This window comes from Polypterus senegalus, chromosome 4 (assembly GCF_016835505.1).
Source record: "Polypterus senegalus isolate Bchr_013 chromosome 4, ASM1683550v1, whole genome shotgun sequence".
Classification (NCBI taxonomy): Eukaryota; Metazoa; Chordata; class Cladistia; order Polypteriformes; family Polypteridae; genus Polypterus; species Polypterus senegalus.
In genome coordinates, this window is record NC_053157.1 from 219,928,639 (window position 1) to 219,946,175 (window position 17,537).

At 40.6% G+C, this 17,537-nt stretch overlaps 2 protein-coding genes across 4 annotated transcripts in view; both read left to right on the forward strand.

The window, feature by feature from the left end:
• LOC120528011 (immunoglobulin kappa light chain-like) overlaps window positions 1–17,537 on the forward strand; it is a 127,225-nt gene that overhangs the window by 36,073 nt on the left and 73,615 nt on the right. The window lies entirely within an intron of this gene.
• Window positions 1–17,537, forward strand: part of LOC120528009 (sodium- and chloride-dependent GABA transporter 2-like) — a 92,865-nt gene that overhangs the window by 24,504 nt on the left and 50,824 nt on the right. For 2 of the 3 annotated variants that reach the window (XM_039751977.1, XM_039751976.1), the window contains exon 2: window positions 12,427–12,618. The exons of the other annotated variant lie outside the window; for it this stretch is intronic. In XM_039751977.1, coding sequence (XP_039607911.1) covers window positions 12,432–12,618 — 187 coding nt within the window. In that variant the 5' untranslated portion in view covers window positions 12,427–12,431. The remainder of the gene's footprint in view (window positions 1–12,426; window positions 12,619–17,537) is intronic. 3 annotated transcript variants of the gene reach the window in all.

Sequence of the window (17,537 nt, forward strand, 5' to 3'; positions counted from 1 at the left end):
AAACCTACATGGCCCTGTGTGAAAAAGTAATTGCCCCCTGAACCTAATAACTGGTTGGGCCACCCTTAGCAGCAATAACTGCAATCAAGCGTTTGCGATAACTTGCAATGAGTCTTTACAGCGCTCTGGAGGAATTTTGGCCCACTCATCTTTGCAGAATTGTTGTAATTCAGCTTTATTTGAGGGTTTTCTAGCATGAACCGCCTTTTTAAGGTCATGCCATAGCATCTCAATTGGATTCAGGTCAGGACTTTGACTAGGCCACTCCAAAGTCTTCATTTTGTTTTTCTTCAGCCATTCAGAGGTGGATTTGCTGGTGTGTTTTGGGTCATTGTCCTGTTGCAGCACCCAAGATCGCTTCAGCTTGAGTTGACGAACAGATGGACGGACATTCTCCTTCAGGATTTTTGGTAGACAGTAGAATTCATGGTTCCATCTATCACAGCAAGCCTTCCAGGTCCTGAAGCAGCAAAACAACCCCAGACCATCACACTACCACCACCATATTTTACTGTTGGTATGATGTTCTTTTTCTGAAATGCTGTGTTCCTTTTACGCCAGATGTAGCGGGACATTTGCCTTCCAAAAAGTTCAACTTTTGTCTCATCAGTCCACAAGGTATTTTCCCAAAAGCCTTGGCAATCATTGAGATGTTTCTTAGCAAAATTGAGACGAGCCTAATGTTCTTTTGCTTAACAGTGGTTTGTGTCTTGGAAATCTGCCATGCAGGCCGTTTTTGCCCAGTCTCTTTCTTATGGTGGAGTCGTGAACACTGACCTTAATTGAGGCAAGTGAGGCCTGCAGTTCTTTAGACGTTGTCCTGGGGTCTTTGTGACCTCTCAGATGAGTCGTCTCTGCGCTCTTGGGGTAATTTTGGTTGGCCGGCCACTAATGGGAAGGTTCACCACTGTTCCATGTTTTTGCCATTTGTGGATAATGGCTCTCACTGTGGTTCGCTGGAGTCCCAAAGCTTTAGAAATGGCTTTATAACCTTTACCAGACTGATAGATCTCAATTACTTCTGTTCTCATTTGTTCCTGAATTTCTTTGGATCTTGGCATGATGTCTAGCTTTTGAGGTGCTTTTGGTCTACTTCTCTGTGTCAGGCAGCTCCTATTTAAGTGATTTCTTGATTGAAACAAGTGTGGCAGTAATCAGGCCTGGGGGTGGCTACGGAAATTGAACTCAGGTGTGATACACCACAGTTAGGTTATTTTTTAACAAGGGGGCAATTACTTTTTCACACAGGGCCATGTAGGTTTGGATTTTTTCTCCCTAAATAATAAATTCAATCATTTAAAACGTTTATTTTGTGTTTACTTGTGTTATCTTGGACTAATGGTTCAATGTGTTTGATGATCAGAAACATTTTGTGTGACAAACATGCAAAAGAATAAGAAATCAGGAAGGGGCAAATAGTTTTCACACCACTGTATATATATATATATATATATATATATATATATATATATATATTAATGTTGGGAATAAGTTAAAATAAACTAATTAATTGCATAAATGTATGTGATGAATCGTGATTAAATGCATCTAACATTAAAACATGCAATTCTAAAATTAATACATAAATCATAAAGTAAATATATACTGAATCACAAAATTAATTTAGAATCAACACAAAGCACTTAAAAAAATAATGGCATAGTTTAAACTTAAACAATGACCTTAAACCTGAACTTTTAATAAAATACTACTGAATTTGAATGCCTTTGTAAAAGGCAAGTTGAAAAGAAGGCAATAAGAAAGCGAGGCCAGTAGCTTAACTGTGGAATTGGCACATCATATAAAACACAGATGTGTCAAAGTATAAAACAGTGAAATGACTGTTGACTTTGAATGCACTGCTAAAGATTGATTTCATTAAAACGACAGGCATTTCTTAAATAGGCATACATTAAAACTTATGGTAAAACTCCATAAAACTATCCTCAATTGTTCATCATTGTCAGCGACTTGATTATTATACTCTACAGTACACAAGTGTTTTTCAACTGGTGGAGTGTTGTACCCCCGGGTCCAGATCTGAGAGAAACACACTCCTCTGGAGGTCGACACCTGTCTGAAGAGCTCAATGATTGCCATTTTGCAGACACAGCACTTTGCAATTTAGCAGCCAGGAGACGCGTTGGGGGTCCATCTGCCTGGGTGCATGTTTGCCAGCGACTTTCGCCAAGCGAATGGCAATCTCTGCTGACCCCGTCTCGCCTTTTTCTACAGTTTAGCATGTCCAAGAGAATTAATGCTTTTTTGGTTGGTAGGATCTTTATAATTTTTTTTGGGTTACTAAAAGTGTGCCACCAAAGAACAGTTGGAAAACACTCCTCTACCTTCACCTTTGTTCCTGGCACGCTAAAACAGATCTCTGTAGCTGCGGTCTTTCTTAAAAACTGACACCATGCATTACTTGGATGGCAATGTTGTATTCTTTGCATCAATTAGTGAAGAATCTTGAATAATGTTTAGGGATAATCATTACACTTCCGATTCATTGAATTTTGTCATTATATTAGGGCAGTCAGCACTGTAAGTGGCAGACTGGCAAGTTAAATACAGAGGTACTTAGAGAAGTTTTTTGGTTTTAGTTCCACTCAAAGATAACTGATTTAGCACTTAGGTGGTAAGACATTGATTCGATCTTCTTACAGAAACCAGAAATGGAATAAAAAACAGTGTAATTTTTACCTTTGCTACTGTAGCACTGCACCAGGTCTGCCGTAATCTGCCCCTCCACAGCCCCTTTCTTTCAACACCCCTGTATTTATTTCAGTATTTATAAATTAAGAAAATGTGCACCAGTGCTACGTACTGCCATGTGGTGTATCATGGTGAACCATGTAATATGAAATTCAAAACTTTTAAATTTAGAAAAAATTTGATTACATCTTGCCTGAAGGGTGAGCCTGAGTTGCCATGAAAGCTTGCATATTGTCATCTTTTTAGTTAGCCGATAAAAGTGTCATTTTGCTTGTCTTCTCATTTGATCCATAATGGCTAACATGGTACAACACCCTAGTACTACAAACTTTTAAATGAAAATTTTATTTCATAAAACTTTTAAAGGTAGCACATATATACAGTACTGAATGTGTAAGTAATTCTTAAGGTATAGACTTAACTTTTTTTTATTATTGCTTCATAATGTTAAAATCAGAAAAAAAAAATTACATGAAAATGCCGCCCTGACCAAAGTACTGGCTTAGGCGTTTGCTCCATTCTTGGTCCTTGCAAAACTGAATGCGTTAACTTTCCCAGGCCTAATATATATATATATATAGATAAAGGCGCTATATAGGCACCCGACCCGACACATACTGGACACGGAGGCACACGTAAAACAAACCACTATTTATTTTCTCTTCACCAGTGGGCGCATGTCTTCCCCATGTCCCACAGGTAGTACACAGTCCCAAGCACAGCACACCAAAACACTAACAAATTGAAGTACACTTTTCTCCTGCACTCCTCCTAGGCAGCTTCGTCCTCCTCCTCCCGACTCTGGCTCCTGAGTGGTGGTTGCTGGCTCCTTCTATTAGGCACCTGGAAGTGCTCCAGGTGCTGGATTGCTGACACCCGGCTGCACTTCCAAGTGTGGCAAAACTACTGCCCAGAAGGGCCCAGCAGCTCCCACATTGCAGCACCCCCTGGCGGCGCCTGTGGAAACCAACAGGGCTGCACCAAACTCCAACTCCCATGAAGCCCTGCGGGAGTCCGAGGCACTGCAGCAACCTAGGGAGGCTGCTAACTAGCGCCCAGGAGGAGGTATTGGGTCTCCCATGCTTGCTCCCCCGGAACATAAGCTCCAGGGGGGTCCCGGCCGCCTGTTACAATAAATATATATACCTGTGTATATATATATATACTAGCAAAATACCCGTGCTTCGCAGCGGAGAAGTAGTGTATTAAAGAAGTAATGAAAAATAAAAGGAAACATTTTAAAAATAATGTAACATGATTGACAATGTAATTGTTTTGTCACTGTTATGAGTTTTGCTGTAATATACTGTATATATATATATTTTATATATATATATACACACACACATAAACATATATACATACATATATACATATACACGTATATATATATATAAACATATATATATATATACACACATACATACATATCTACATATATACACATACACATACATATACACACATACATCCATATATATATATTGTCGCGGATGCCAGGGGTGACGACCCGGCCGGGATGCTTGGAGGGACAGGAAGTGGGTGTGTGCCCATCTGGGATCACGTGGGGGCCGCCTTCCTGGTTGCTTTTGGGGCCACGGGTTCAGGGCATGGAAGCCCCACCCTGTAGGGGCCCGTGGTCACCGCCAGGAGGCGCCCCAATGCCTTGGGAACTTGTGACCTCAGCACTTCCGCCACACCAGGAAATGCTGGGGGGAAGATTGAGATGGATACCCGGATAGCTGCCGGGGGAACATCCGGCACTTCCGCCACGCTGGGGCGTGGCCAACGAGGGAATGCCAGGAACCACCTGGAGTTCATCCGGGAGCGTATAAAAAGGGCCGTCTCCCTTCATTCAGGGCTGGAGTCGGGTGGAAGAAGGACAAGGCACGTGAGGAGAGTGGAGGCGGCCCGAAGAGAGGCATTTGGTGGCCACGACTGTGTGTTGGGGTTTGTGCACTAATTGAACTGGGTCTGAGTTATATTGTATATATATTATTATATAGAGTTATATTGTATATAATAAATACATGTGGTGGTGAAGAACAACATGTCCGCCTGTCTGTGTCCGGGTTGGCTCCACAATATACACTCACCTAAAGGATTATTAGGAACACCATCTAATACGCTGTTTGACCCCCTTTTGCCTTCACAACTGCCTTAATTCTACGTGGCATTGATTCAACAAGGTGCTGAAAGCATTCTTTAGAAATGTTGGCCCATATTGATAGGATAGCATCTTGCAGTTGCTGGAGATTTGTGGGATGCACATCCAGGGCACGAAGCTCCCGTTCCACCACATCCCAAAGATGCTCTATTGGGTTGAGATCTGGTGACTGTGGGGGCCATTTTAGTACAGTGAACTCATTGTCATGTTCAAGAAACCAATTTGAAATGATTCGAGCTTTGTGACATGGTGCATTATCCTACTGGAAGTAGCCATCATAGGATGGGTACATGGTGGTCATGAAGGAATGGACATGGTCACAAACAATGCTCAGGTAGCCCGTGGCATTTAAATGATGCCCAAATGGCACTAAGGGGCCTAACGTGTGCCAAGAAAACATCCCCCACACCATTACACCACCACCACCAGCCTGCACAGTGGTAACAAGGCATGATGGATCCATGTTCTCATTCTGTTTACGCCAAACTCTGACTCTACCATTTGAATGTCTCAACAGAAATCGAGACTCATCAGACCAGGCAACATTTTTCCAGTCTTCAACTGTCCAATTTTGGTGAGCTCGTGCAAATTGTAGCCTCTTTTTCCTATTTGTAGTGGAGATGAGTGGTACCGGTGGGGTCTTCTGCTGTTGTAGCCCATCCGCCTCAAGGTTGTGCGTGTTGTGGATTCACAAATGCTTTGCTGCATACCTCGGTTGTAACAAGTGGTTATTTCAGTCAAAGTTGCTCTTCTATCAGCTTGAATCAGTCTGCCCATTCTCCTCTGACCTCTGGCATCAACAAGGCATTTTCGTTCACAGGACTGCCGCATACCAGATGTTTTTCCCTTTTCACACCATTCTTTGTAAACCCTAGAAATGGTTGTGTGTGAAAATCCCAGTAACTGAGCAGATTGTGAAATACTCAGACCGGCCCGTCTGGCACCAACAACCATGCCACGCTCCAAATTGTTTAAATCACCTTTCTTTGCCATTCTGACATTCAGTTTGGAGTTCAGGAGATTGTCTTGACCAGGACCACACCCTAAATGCATTGAAGCAACTGCCATGTGATTGGTTGATTAGATAATTGCATTAATGAGAAATTGAACAGGTGTTCCTAATAATCCTTTAGGTGAGTGTATATACACATATATATATATATATATATATATATATATATATATATATATATATATATATATATATATATATATATATATATATATATATATATATATATATATATATATATATATATATATATATATATATATATATATATATAAATCCATCGAGGAAGAAAAATGAAAAACATTATTTGTACAAAATCTTAATTTATCTATCCATTCCTAAATAATTAAATGGGCAGGCTATTTCGTATCAGAGCAATACGCTGTTTGTTTAAACAGATGACATCTGCTCTTACGTGCACTTAGTGCTGCCTAGGTATTATGAACTATTGTATCTGTTCAAGTATTATTTAAATTTTAAATATAAGTAATTTTTATTTAGTCGACAGAAATATCTTTGGTAGGAATGTAAGTTAAATTTAGTCATCATTGCATAAAGTTTTCTTCACTATAGAAATTTAAAGACTAAATTCAACTTACATTCCTACCAAAGATATTTCTGTCGATTAAATAGAACCTACTTATATCCAAATAGAACTTGAAAAGATATATTTTTTCGAAACTGATCGCGCATTTTAGATCGACTTGACGCGCACTACATCAAGCCCGTGTTCTGTTGTGCTCTCGCCTAGGATTACACTGAGTCTGGCTTTACCAAAATAATCATTGATGGCGAATAAAGTATCCATTATTCATAAAGCTTCAATTGGTGATCTGTTTTTCTGCATTAAGCTCATATTTTTTCATACTTCTTCTCAAACCAAGAGGGTGTGAAATCGGAATCATTCGTCACAGGGGGTGCGAGGGTAAAATGAATCGCGCTGATATATATGTATATGTGTGTATATAAACACTAGCAAAATACCCGCGCTTCGCAGCAGAGAAGTAGTGTGTTAAAGAAGTAATGAAAAAGAAAAGGAAACATTTTAATAATAACGTAACATGATTGACATTGTCATTGTCATGAGTGTTGCTGTCATATATATATACACACACACACATATTTACAGTATATATACATATACTGTATATATAGTTTTACTGTCAAATAATGCAAAGAGTACGCGACACGTGTTTCGCCCTAATTCTGGGCTCATCAGGCGTACACATTCACTACACTCCCTCTCAGGAATCGAACCTCGGGGATCAGTATCAGAGGCGATGCCTCTAACATTGCACCACATCGTGCGGCTCGTTAATTTAATTATATTCAAGGCATTCGTAGTCTGAATAACAATCTGACTGTATGGGTGGTTACCTACCAGGTAACGCTTGTGGTTGGTCAGCAAGTCGGCTAACGCCACGGCGTGTGGTTCGTTTATTTCACAGTATGTAGATCGGGGTATATACTGTATATATATATATAGCAAAATACCCGCGCTTCGCAGCGGAGAAGTAGTGTGTTAAATAAGTTATGAAAAAGAAAAGGGAACATGTTCAAAATAACGTACCATGATTGTGAATGTAATTGTTTTGTGAATGTTATGAGTGTTGTTGTCATCAAGGATTTGATTATCATTATTTCTTTCAATCAGGTTCGTATTCGGAGGATGTGTTGTGTTCAAGTTACATTCCGTGTTTGTCAACCAATGTAAAGATAACAGGTTTCGTTTATCGATTCCCTTCTTACTGCATCAACAAACAGCTCGTCTTCCTCTTTATTTGAGACATCACACACTGCATGCACGGGTTTTTTTTACACTGTGTTTCTTTAGCTGGACATTGACTTCTTCCACCGTGTGCTTTGTTTCCGCAGTAGCTGCACTTATGAATATGCTTGTATGTGTCACACGCTTCATATTGTTTTGCCACCTACTCAATTGTGTAACGCTTTTTTGTTCTGCGCTCTTTGGAGCTCTTTCCACGGCTTTATTTAATGTTAACTAAAACCCCGGCACTTAAAAGTTTCTCTCGCAGTTTCGCTGAGTTTGTGCCAAACGCCACCCTGACCATCTCATCTTCCTTTCCATGAGCACAGTCCTTCGAGGCAGAGTGTTTCTATTGGATTGCCGCTGATGGATGGCCTTATATAGGCAGGCACTCAATTACATGGGAGGCGTGATGATGCGAGACGAAAGACGTAACTCCGCCTCACACGGCGACCGAGCTGGCCGCTATGGCCGTATACAGTATACGAAAGTAGGTTCCAGTTATGACCATTACGCTTAGAACTTCGAAATGAAACCTGCCCAACTTTTGTAAGTAAGCTGTAAGGAATAAGCCTGCCAAATTTCAGTCTTCTACCTACACGGGAAGTTGGAGAATTAGTGATGAGTCAGTAAGTGAGTGAGTGAGGGCTTTGCCTTTTATTAGTATAGATATATACATATATATATATTTATATATACCGTTTTTACTCATGTACCACGCGCCCTAATTTTTACAAAGAAAATCGTGAAAATCGTTTTGCCCCGTGTATAATGTGCGTTGATTGTATAGGAAGCGTTTGGAGAAAGAGAGCGCAAGACGAGACAGAGAGAGAGCCCAAGCAGAAGAAGTAAACATTACAGAATTACATTTCCTCATGTATGATGCGTATCTGATTTTCTAATGCTAATTTTCAGGAAAAAATGTGCGCGTGGCACACGCGTAAATACGGTATATATATATATATATATATACTAGCAAAATACCTGCGATTCGCAGCGGCGAAGTACTGCCTTAAAATTTTTATTAAGAAGAAAATTAAACCTTTTTAAACTGAGGGAAAATATACCAATAATTATTTGTTAAGAATCTCTTTGTATACCACATTGTCAGTTCGGCCCTCCAGTTGTAATATGACCAAGCTGTGCGCTGAGCTTACTCTAAAGCATGCAACTTACAGTTGGCCATGTGAACAGTAATCTTGTCTTAAATCTCACAGCTTGGATTGCTGCTGTCATAATCGGTTTGAGTTTCATGGTTTGTTTCAATTACGACAGTATTTGTAGGACTTGTGTTAAAGTGACATTCGGCATCTGTCAAGTGTTGTAAGCATACAACCGGTTTCATCGATAACTTCACATCCAGCTTTTGAGAGTTTAAACATTCATAAACATCAAAGTGTCCACTACTGAAATCGTCACCTGTCAATCTAAGATGTTTAAGAGGCATTGGCGGTTGTCAAAAGGTGTAAAATATTTGGCCATTTCGGTACACTTGAAAGTGACAACCGAACAATTCACCAGCAGCCATCAACTCACATGCAGATGCATAGGTGAAGGGCTTAAGCATTTCACTCTTCTAGTGCTCCTGTGTAGTATAATTATCTCCTGTACCGTCATCAGTCCACACCTTGAACCTGTCCCAGTCATTCAATATATAAGACACAATGTTCCTCCGGATATCAAGAGTGAGCCTGATATGGCCATGCAATATGTAACAAAGAGAATGGAAAAGGTAGGTGGCATCTCTGGGCATGGAAACCACTCGGTAAGTGACAGTTCTTTGATCGATGGTGATCACCTCGATAGACATGTCAATGGGGGTACAGTTGGAACGATAAAGGAAATGGGTACCTGAACAATGTAAAATAACTCTAAAATACCTACAAAATTACTATAATCATAATAAACGAACAATAAAACAGCGGAGAAGCCGTGGATTAAATAAAAAGGCTGCAGTTATCAGCAGGGAGACGTGAATCCCGTGGCAAAGCAAGGAAGGGAATGTAGAGACCAGAGCGATGGACAGCCATATATAGGCAGGCAGCCAACAACGTGGGAGGCGTTGGGATGGGGGACCCAATGCCGCCTCACACGGTGACCGAGCTGCAGGCTATGGACGTATATATGTATGTAAGTAGGATTCAGTTAGCGTTGGGAACCCGCATACCAAATTTCTTGAAGATGGGTCCATAAGAAAGTTGGAAAGTTCAATATGGCGACCGACAGTGGCATCATACCAACGAAATAAGTATGTACATTGGTTTCGGTTAGCGCAGGGAAGCCGCCTACCAAATTTCATGAAAACGGGGCCATAAATAAGACAGTTCAACATGGCGGACGTTGTCGACCATTATGACCGTTATTCATAGAATTTCGAAATGAAACCTGCTTAACTTTTGTAAGTTAGCTGTAAGGAATGAGCCTGCCAAATTTCAGCCTTCTACCTACACGGTAAGTTGGAGAATTAGTGATGTTGGAAAGTTCAATATGGCGACCGACAGTGGCGTCATACCACTGAAATAAGTATGTACATTGGTTTTGGTTAGCGCAGGGAAGCTGCCTACCAAATTTCGTGAAGATGGGGCCATAAATAAGAAAGTTCAACATGGCGGACGTTGTCAACCGTTATGACCATTACGTGTAGAATTTCGAAATGAAACCTGCTTAACTTTTGTAAGCAAGCTGTAAGGAATGAGCCTGCCAAATTTCAGCCTTCTACCTACACGGGAAGTTGGAGAATTAGTGATGAGTCAGTGAGTGAGTCAGTGAGTGATGAGTGAGTGATGAGTGAGTGAGTGAGTGAGTCAGTGAGTCAGTGAGTGAGTGAGGGCTTTGCCTTTTATTAGTATATATTTATATATACATACTTCCCTTATATATATATATATACACACTATATTGCCAAAAGTATTGGGATGCCTGCCTTTACACACAAATGAAATTTAATGACATCCCATTCTTAATACATAGATTTTAATATGGAGTTGTCCCACCCTTTGCAACTATAATAGCATCAACTCTTCTGGGAAGGCTTTCCACAAAGTGTAGGATTGTGTTTATGGGAATGCTGGACAATTCTTTCAGGAGAGCATTTGTGAGGTCAGGTACTGATGTTAGACGAGAAGGCCAGGCTCGCTCGTAGTCTCCGCTGTAATTCATCCCAAAGGTGTTCTATCGGGTCCACACCAAAGTCACTCATCCATTTCTTTACAGACCTTGCTTTGTGCAATGGTGGGCAACATCCAAACCCAGACAGAGAGACAGCTTTTGGAGGTCTGGAGGTATGAACTCTGCAGAAAGTTGGCGACTTCTGCACACTGTGTACCTCAGCATCCGCTGTCCAAGCTCTGTGATTTTACTGGCCTACCACTTTGTGGCTGAGTTGCTGTTCCCAATTGCTTCCACTTTGTTATAATACCACTAACAGTTGAGTGAGGAAATTTCACGAATGGACTTATTGCACAGGTGGCTTCCTATCATGGTACCAGGTACCACCGAGCTCCTGGGAGTGACCCATTCTTTCACAAATGTCATTAAGTTACGGACTCTAATTGATGGTAATTCTGAAACAGGGTTCCAAAACAGACATACCTGCTTAGTCAAAGACAAGCTTCTGATCCACAAGTCTTCCTTTAATAATTAAAGCGATTTCGAAAATGGTACTCAATTACTACCTACTAGTGATGAGTGAAATGATTTGTTTGAAACTGATGAATGAAACATAAGATTTTCATTTCACAAAAAAACAAAATTGTGAAACAAATTGTGTCTCATCACAAGCAAAATCTGTGTCACTAGCACATATATTTTTTATCTCCTCTGCAACTTTTTTCTTCACATGCAAAAGTATGGCAGGAATTATTATGGCACAGAGAATGGAAAGAAGGGCGTAGCTGGAGAGTACTAACCTGCAGACACCGTAGATGTGCCTCTCTTCAAAATCTGTTGGTCTGAGCAAGTGGCCACCAGCGAACCTTCAGAATGACCTTGGCTTCGATTGGCTGACAGAGTTGGGGAAACTGAGCACAAATGGCGTTACTTCTGACCTTAAATGAGTTGTGTGGAGTGGTACCAGTGGTAGGAGTATGCAGGCAAGCTTTGCACATGGCAGATGAGAGTGTGTGGACCTGCATGGAAAGAGACGATAAAGATTGGACAGAAATGGAGAGTGGCTGAGAAAAGTGGCAGAATAAACTGTAAGAAATAATATTCTTTACTCTGTGCCCCCAAATAAAGTCAACAGCTTGCGTGAGAGGCACCTCACAGGGAAGTGGTCTAAGTAAATAAGTGGCACTTTCACCTGTGAAGAAAAGACTTCCAGCTGCTGGTTTGACAAAAAAAGAGACTTTTCTGAGCCAGGAACCACCACCATTCTCGATGTACGCTGAAATTAAAGTATAGAACAAAGGAACAATTGGAAAGATGGACACTACACAGCTGGTAACCTGTGGTTGAGGCCATTTTCCTGTTTTAGGCATCTATCAAGGAAGCCGTTGACTTTCACAAACTTGTCATCTGATTCTGTGGTGGCTTTGGCTCTGCCAGACCTGTCCCTGTTAGAGTCTCTCTTGATGGACTCACTGACACCATGCCTTTCTTTGCAAGATCCACACTTTTAAGGGTTATAATGGCCGATCTGTCTTTGATTCTTAAACATACCTTTTTCATCAGACCTAAACAAGATATAAAATGAGTATTTGGATGAAACAGCCACATGTGTGTTACTGTTATATGTCTCCTCTTACCTGCTGATCTGTTTAACAACAGAAAAGATGGAAGCTGATCCCCTGCAAGGAGCTCATTTACAACTCAGTCAGGACATCTCTGATCCCGGAATGAAGAAACACAACAGAAATCAGTGGGCCAAGAAAGCAGAGTACTTCTTGTCTGTTGCCGGAGGTATCGTTGGATTGGGAAATGTCTGGCGGTTTCCTTACCTGTGCTACAAAAATGGAGGAGGTGAGAGAAGAAACGCTATTAAAATATGTATAAATGGCTTACAGTATGGGCTTTAAAAGTGAAATCTGCTTATTTACTTTAGATACATGAGTACATCTTTCCAAAGCTAAACATATTTTTCGGCCAGCGGCAATGAAAAAATGCTAATAACAGTAGTCTCAGTGCATTTGCAAAATTTATATATATATATATATATATATATATATGTGTGTATATAAGACAGGTCCTGGCAGTAGTGCAGCAGTTTTACATGCGCAGCACATTTGTCTTTGAACTGCAGTGCAGGTGTTATCGGGGAAAAAATCTCGTCGACTGTGTTTCATTGCCTAGCACTACACCAGTACCTGTTGCTTTATGGGGGCTTCAATCCTCCAAACACTTCGATCGTTGATCATGTGTCTCATTTCCTCGCAGCACTTGATGTTTTGCAGGATACCCCAATCCCCAGACTGTCAATTGAGTGTTTAAGCTTCACAGGGGTCACATTTACAAGATTATTGGAATTATAACAGTAAATTGCTCAATTTATATTTAAGTTTTATCAACTGAATTATTTTCTTAGTTCAATTTGTTCAACCGCAGTACAGTATATGGTTCAAATTGTGGTTCAAAAATGAGAAATTTGACTTCTTCATCTTCAAATATGATAATTCTTTTGTCGGGGGCAAACATAAATCAAACATTTTCTAGGGATGCGGGGCATAGAAAAGGTTGAGAACAACTGTTGTAAAGTGACCTCTAATCTATTATTATTAATATTAGTAGTAGTAATAGTAGTAATAGAAGTGGTAGTAGTAGTAGTAGTAGTAGCAGTAATAGAAGTGGTAGAAGTGGTAGAAGTAGTAATATAATTAGTAGTAGTGTTATTATTAATTGGAAGTAGTAGTAGTAATAGTGGTAGAAGTAGTAATAATAGTAGTAACAGAAGTGGTAGTAGTAGTAATAGAAGTAGTAGTAGTATTAGAAGTAGTAGTAGTAATAGTGGTAGAAGTAATAATAATAGTAGTAACAGAAGTAGTAGTAGGACTAGGAGTAGTAATCGAAGTAGTAGTAGTAATAGTGGTAGAAGAAGTAGTAGTAATAAAGTAGTAATAGAAGTGGTAATAGTAGTAATAGAAGTAGTAATAGTAGTAATAGAAGTAGTAGTAGTAATAGAAGTAGTAGCAGTATTAGAAGTAGTAATAGTGGTAGAAGTAGTAGTAAAATAGTAGTGGTAGTAGTGGTGGTAGTAATAAAAGTAGTAGTAGTAATAGTGGTAGAAGTAGTAGTACTAGTAGTAATAGAAGTAGTAGTAGTCATAATAGAATTGGTAGTATTAGTAATAGATGTAATGATAATAGTAATAGAATTAGTAGTAATAGAAGTAGAAGTTAGTAGTATTATTAGTGCAGCAAAATGGCCATTTTGTAAAACAGGTACATGTACGTTTGTCTCTGTCAATCACATTGTGTATTTAGGACCCTCTGTTCACTGAATATGCTGTCCCTTATATCCCTTTCTTCGTGCTTCTTGCAGTCTTTTTTCAAGGGATATTCTAGCTCCTACATCCATCTTTCTTTGTGCTTCTTGCTGCTTTTGTTCACCAGACATTGCTGCCCCCTTGTACTTGTGATATCATGTATACATTTACTTGGCAGTAGTGATGAGTGAAACAGGGAAATTTTTATTCATATAGTTACAGTGCATCCGGAAAGTATTCACAGCGCATCACTTTTTCCACATTTTGTTATGTTACAGCCTTATTCCAAAATGGATTAAATTCATTTTTTTCCTCAGAATTCTACACACAACACCCCATAATGACAATGTGAAAATGTTTACTTGAGGTTTTTGCAAATTTATTAAAAATAAACAAACTGAGAAATCACATGTACATAAGTATTCACAGCCTTTGCCATGAAGCTCCAAATTGAGCTCAGGTGCATCCTGTGTCCCCTGATCATCCTTGAGATGTTTCTTCAGTTTCATTGGAGTCCACCTGTGGTAAATTCAGTTGATGTGACATGATTTGGAAAGGCACACACCCGTCTATATAAGGACTCACAGTTGACGGTTCACGTCAGAGCACAAACCAAGCATGAAGTCAAAGGAATTGTCTGTAGACCTCCGAGACAGGATTGTCTCAAGGCACAAATCTGGGGAAGGTTACAGAAAAATTTCTGCTACTTTGAAGGTCCCAATGAGCACAGTGGCCTCCATCTGTAAGTGGAAGAAGTTCGAAACCACCAAGACTTTTCCTAGAGCTGGCCGGGCATCTAAACTGAGCAATCGGGGGAGAAGGGCCTTAGTCAGGGAGGTGACCAAGAACCCGATGGTCACTCTGTCAGAGCTCCAGAGGTTCTCTATGGAGAGAGGAGAACCTTCTAGAAGGACAACCATCTCTGCAGCAATCCACCAATCAGGCCTGTATGGTAGAGTGGCCAGACGGAAGCCACTCCTTAGTAAAAGGCACATGGCAGCCCACCTGGAGTTTGCCAAAAGGCACCTGAAGGACTCTCAGACCATGAGAAACAAAATTTTCTGGTCTGATGAGACAAAGATTGAACTCTTTGGTGTGAATGCCAGGCGTCACATTTGGGGGGAAACCAGGCACCGCTCATCACCAGGCCAATACCATCCCTACAGTGAAGCACGGTGGTGGCAGCATCATGCTGTGGGGATGTTTTTCAGCGGCAGGAACTGGGAGACTAGTCAGGATAAAGGGAAAGATGACTGCAGCAATGTACAGAGACATCCTGGATGAAAACCTGCTCCAGAGCGCTCTTGACCTCAGACTGGGGCGACGGTTCATCTTTCAGCAGGACAACGACCCTAAGCACACAGCCAAGATATCAAAGGAGTGGCTTCAGGACAACTCTGTGAATGTCCTTGAGTGGCCCAGCCAGAGCCCAGACTTGAATCTGATTGAACATCTCTGGAGAGATCTTAAAATGGCTGTGCACCGACACTTCCCATCCAACCTGATGGAGCTTGAGAGGTGCTGCAAAGAGGAATGGGCAAAACTGGCCAAGGATAGGTGTGCCACGCTTGTGGCATCATATTCAAAAAGACTTGAGGCTGTAATTGCTGCCAAAGGTGCATCGACAAAGTATTGAGCAAAGGCTGTGAATACTTATGTACATGTGATTTCTCAGTTTGTTTATTTTTAATAAATTTGCAAAAACCTCAAGTAAACTTTTTTCACGTTGTCATTATAAGGTGTTAAGTGTAGAATTCTGAGGAAAAAATGAATTTAATCCATTTTGGAATAAGGCTGTAACATAACAAAATGTGGAAAAAGTGATGCGCTGTGAATACTTTCTGGATGTACTGTATATGAATATGGCATGTAAATGGTATAGTGAGTGGATGGTAAAGCTCACATTTCTGTATTATTCTGTGTTTCCTTTGCACAGCAGTAAAATCAGTCCTATTTATTATGCCTTTCATCCGCATGCACTGTGGAGGTGCAGTCATTTTCTTTTTTTTTTTAAATTGTGCCATTCAGCATATTTTCTACAGGGAAACACAGCAAAATGCATAGCACTCACTCACTTTTCCCTCACTTCCCTGTTTTTTGAATTCTGCAGATGTTAGACTGCATGGACTAGGCTCCGTGTAGCTTCAAATTTCATGTCTGTCTTTGATGCATGTTGTCTAGATCTGGGGACGGAGGGATGCCATTTCTCTTTCTCAAGCTTTGTGGAGGTAATGATGGCAAACCTAAGGGCTTTAAAGGTCCAAATCTCTCATCTCAGTACCTGGTGTTGAGACTGTTTAACACTTCCATGAAAGCCCCCCACCTGAACCTCCGTGACCAGAAAAATGTAAGGGTCTAGACCAAATTCATATTAAAATTGTTTTTAAAACACAATGTAAAATACAAAGATTAAATGTAAAATAGAATAAAGAAAATAATATTCTTATATCAGTTCAGGTGTGACCCCCGTGACCCTATTCGGATTCAGCGGGTTAGAAAATGGATGGATGGATCAGTTCAGGTGTCATCATCTATGTTCAAGATGCTCTCTCTCTATGTTATACAACTGTTTCAGTTCATTTCAGAAATTTCTCCTCCAAATGATCTGGATCCTCTTACATCCTAATTAACTTATGTCCTACTCCATTGGGCCCCTGAGCAAGGCCCTTAACCTGCAGTTGCTGCATCCTTGGTTTGACGTTAATCTGCATCCAGCCCCGCCTGTGTGGTGGGTGCTGCAACGTGCTATAATCAGCGCATGGTCCCAAACCAACCGCTCTGAACTTGCCCTTCTGAGATGCTATAATACTCTTTTGAAATGAACCATTTCTTTTTATGCCTAACAACTCTTAACCCATGATTAAAATTTGCATTTCTTTGCTTAAGTAATATTTCCTTATTTTTAATTTCGTTTGTCCCATGCTCACAGTCAGCTATCCCAGTGTGCTCCAAATCCATCACTTTCATTTTGGTACTTAAGAAACCAAAAACGGAGTGTCCAAATGACTACCGCCCGATTGCACTTTCTTCTACTATCATGAGGTGCTTTTTAAGGTTAGCCATGGCACACGTATGTAAAGTCCAGGCTTCCTAGTTTTCTGGATCCTCTGCAATTTGCATATTGGACCAAAAGATTCTTTGCTCTCCACCTCTCTCTAACACACTTTGATAAAAGAGATACTGTACATGTATCAGAATGCTGTTCATAGACTTTAGTTCAGCCTTTAGCACAATCATTCCCCAGAAGCTCGTTGTGAAACTGTGTGGGTTAGGCCTGAACACCTCCCAATGTAATTGGATCCTGGATTTCCTGACAGAGAGGACCCATTGAGGTCAGACTGGCCACAACACTTCCTACCCCATCATACTGAGTACTGGAGCTCCTTGGGGCTGAGTGCTTAGTCCTCCACTCTTTATACACAGCCACACACAGCTCTATTTAGATTATCAAGTTTGCTAA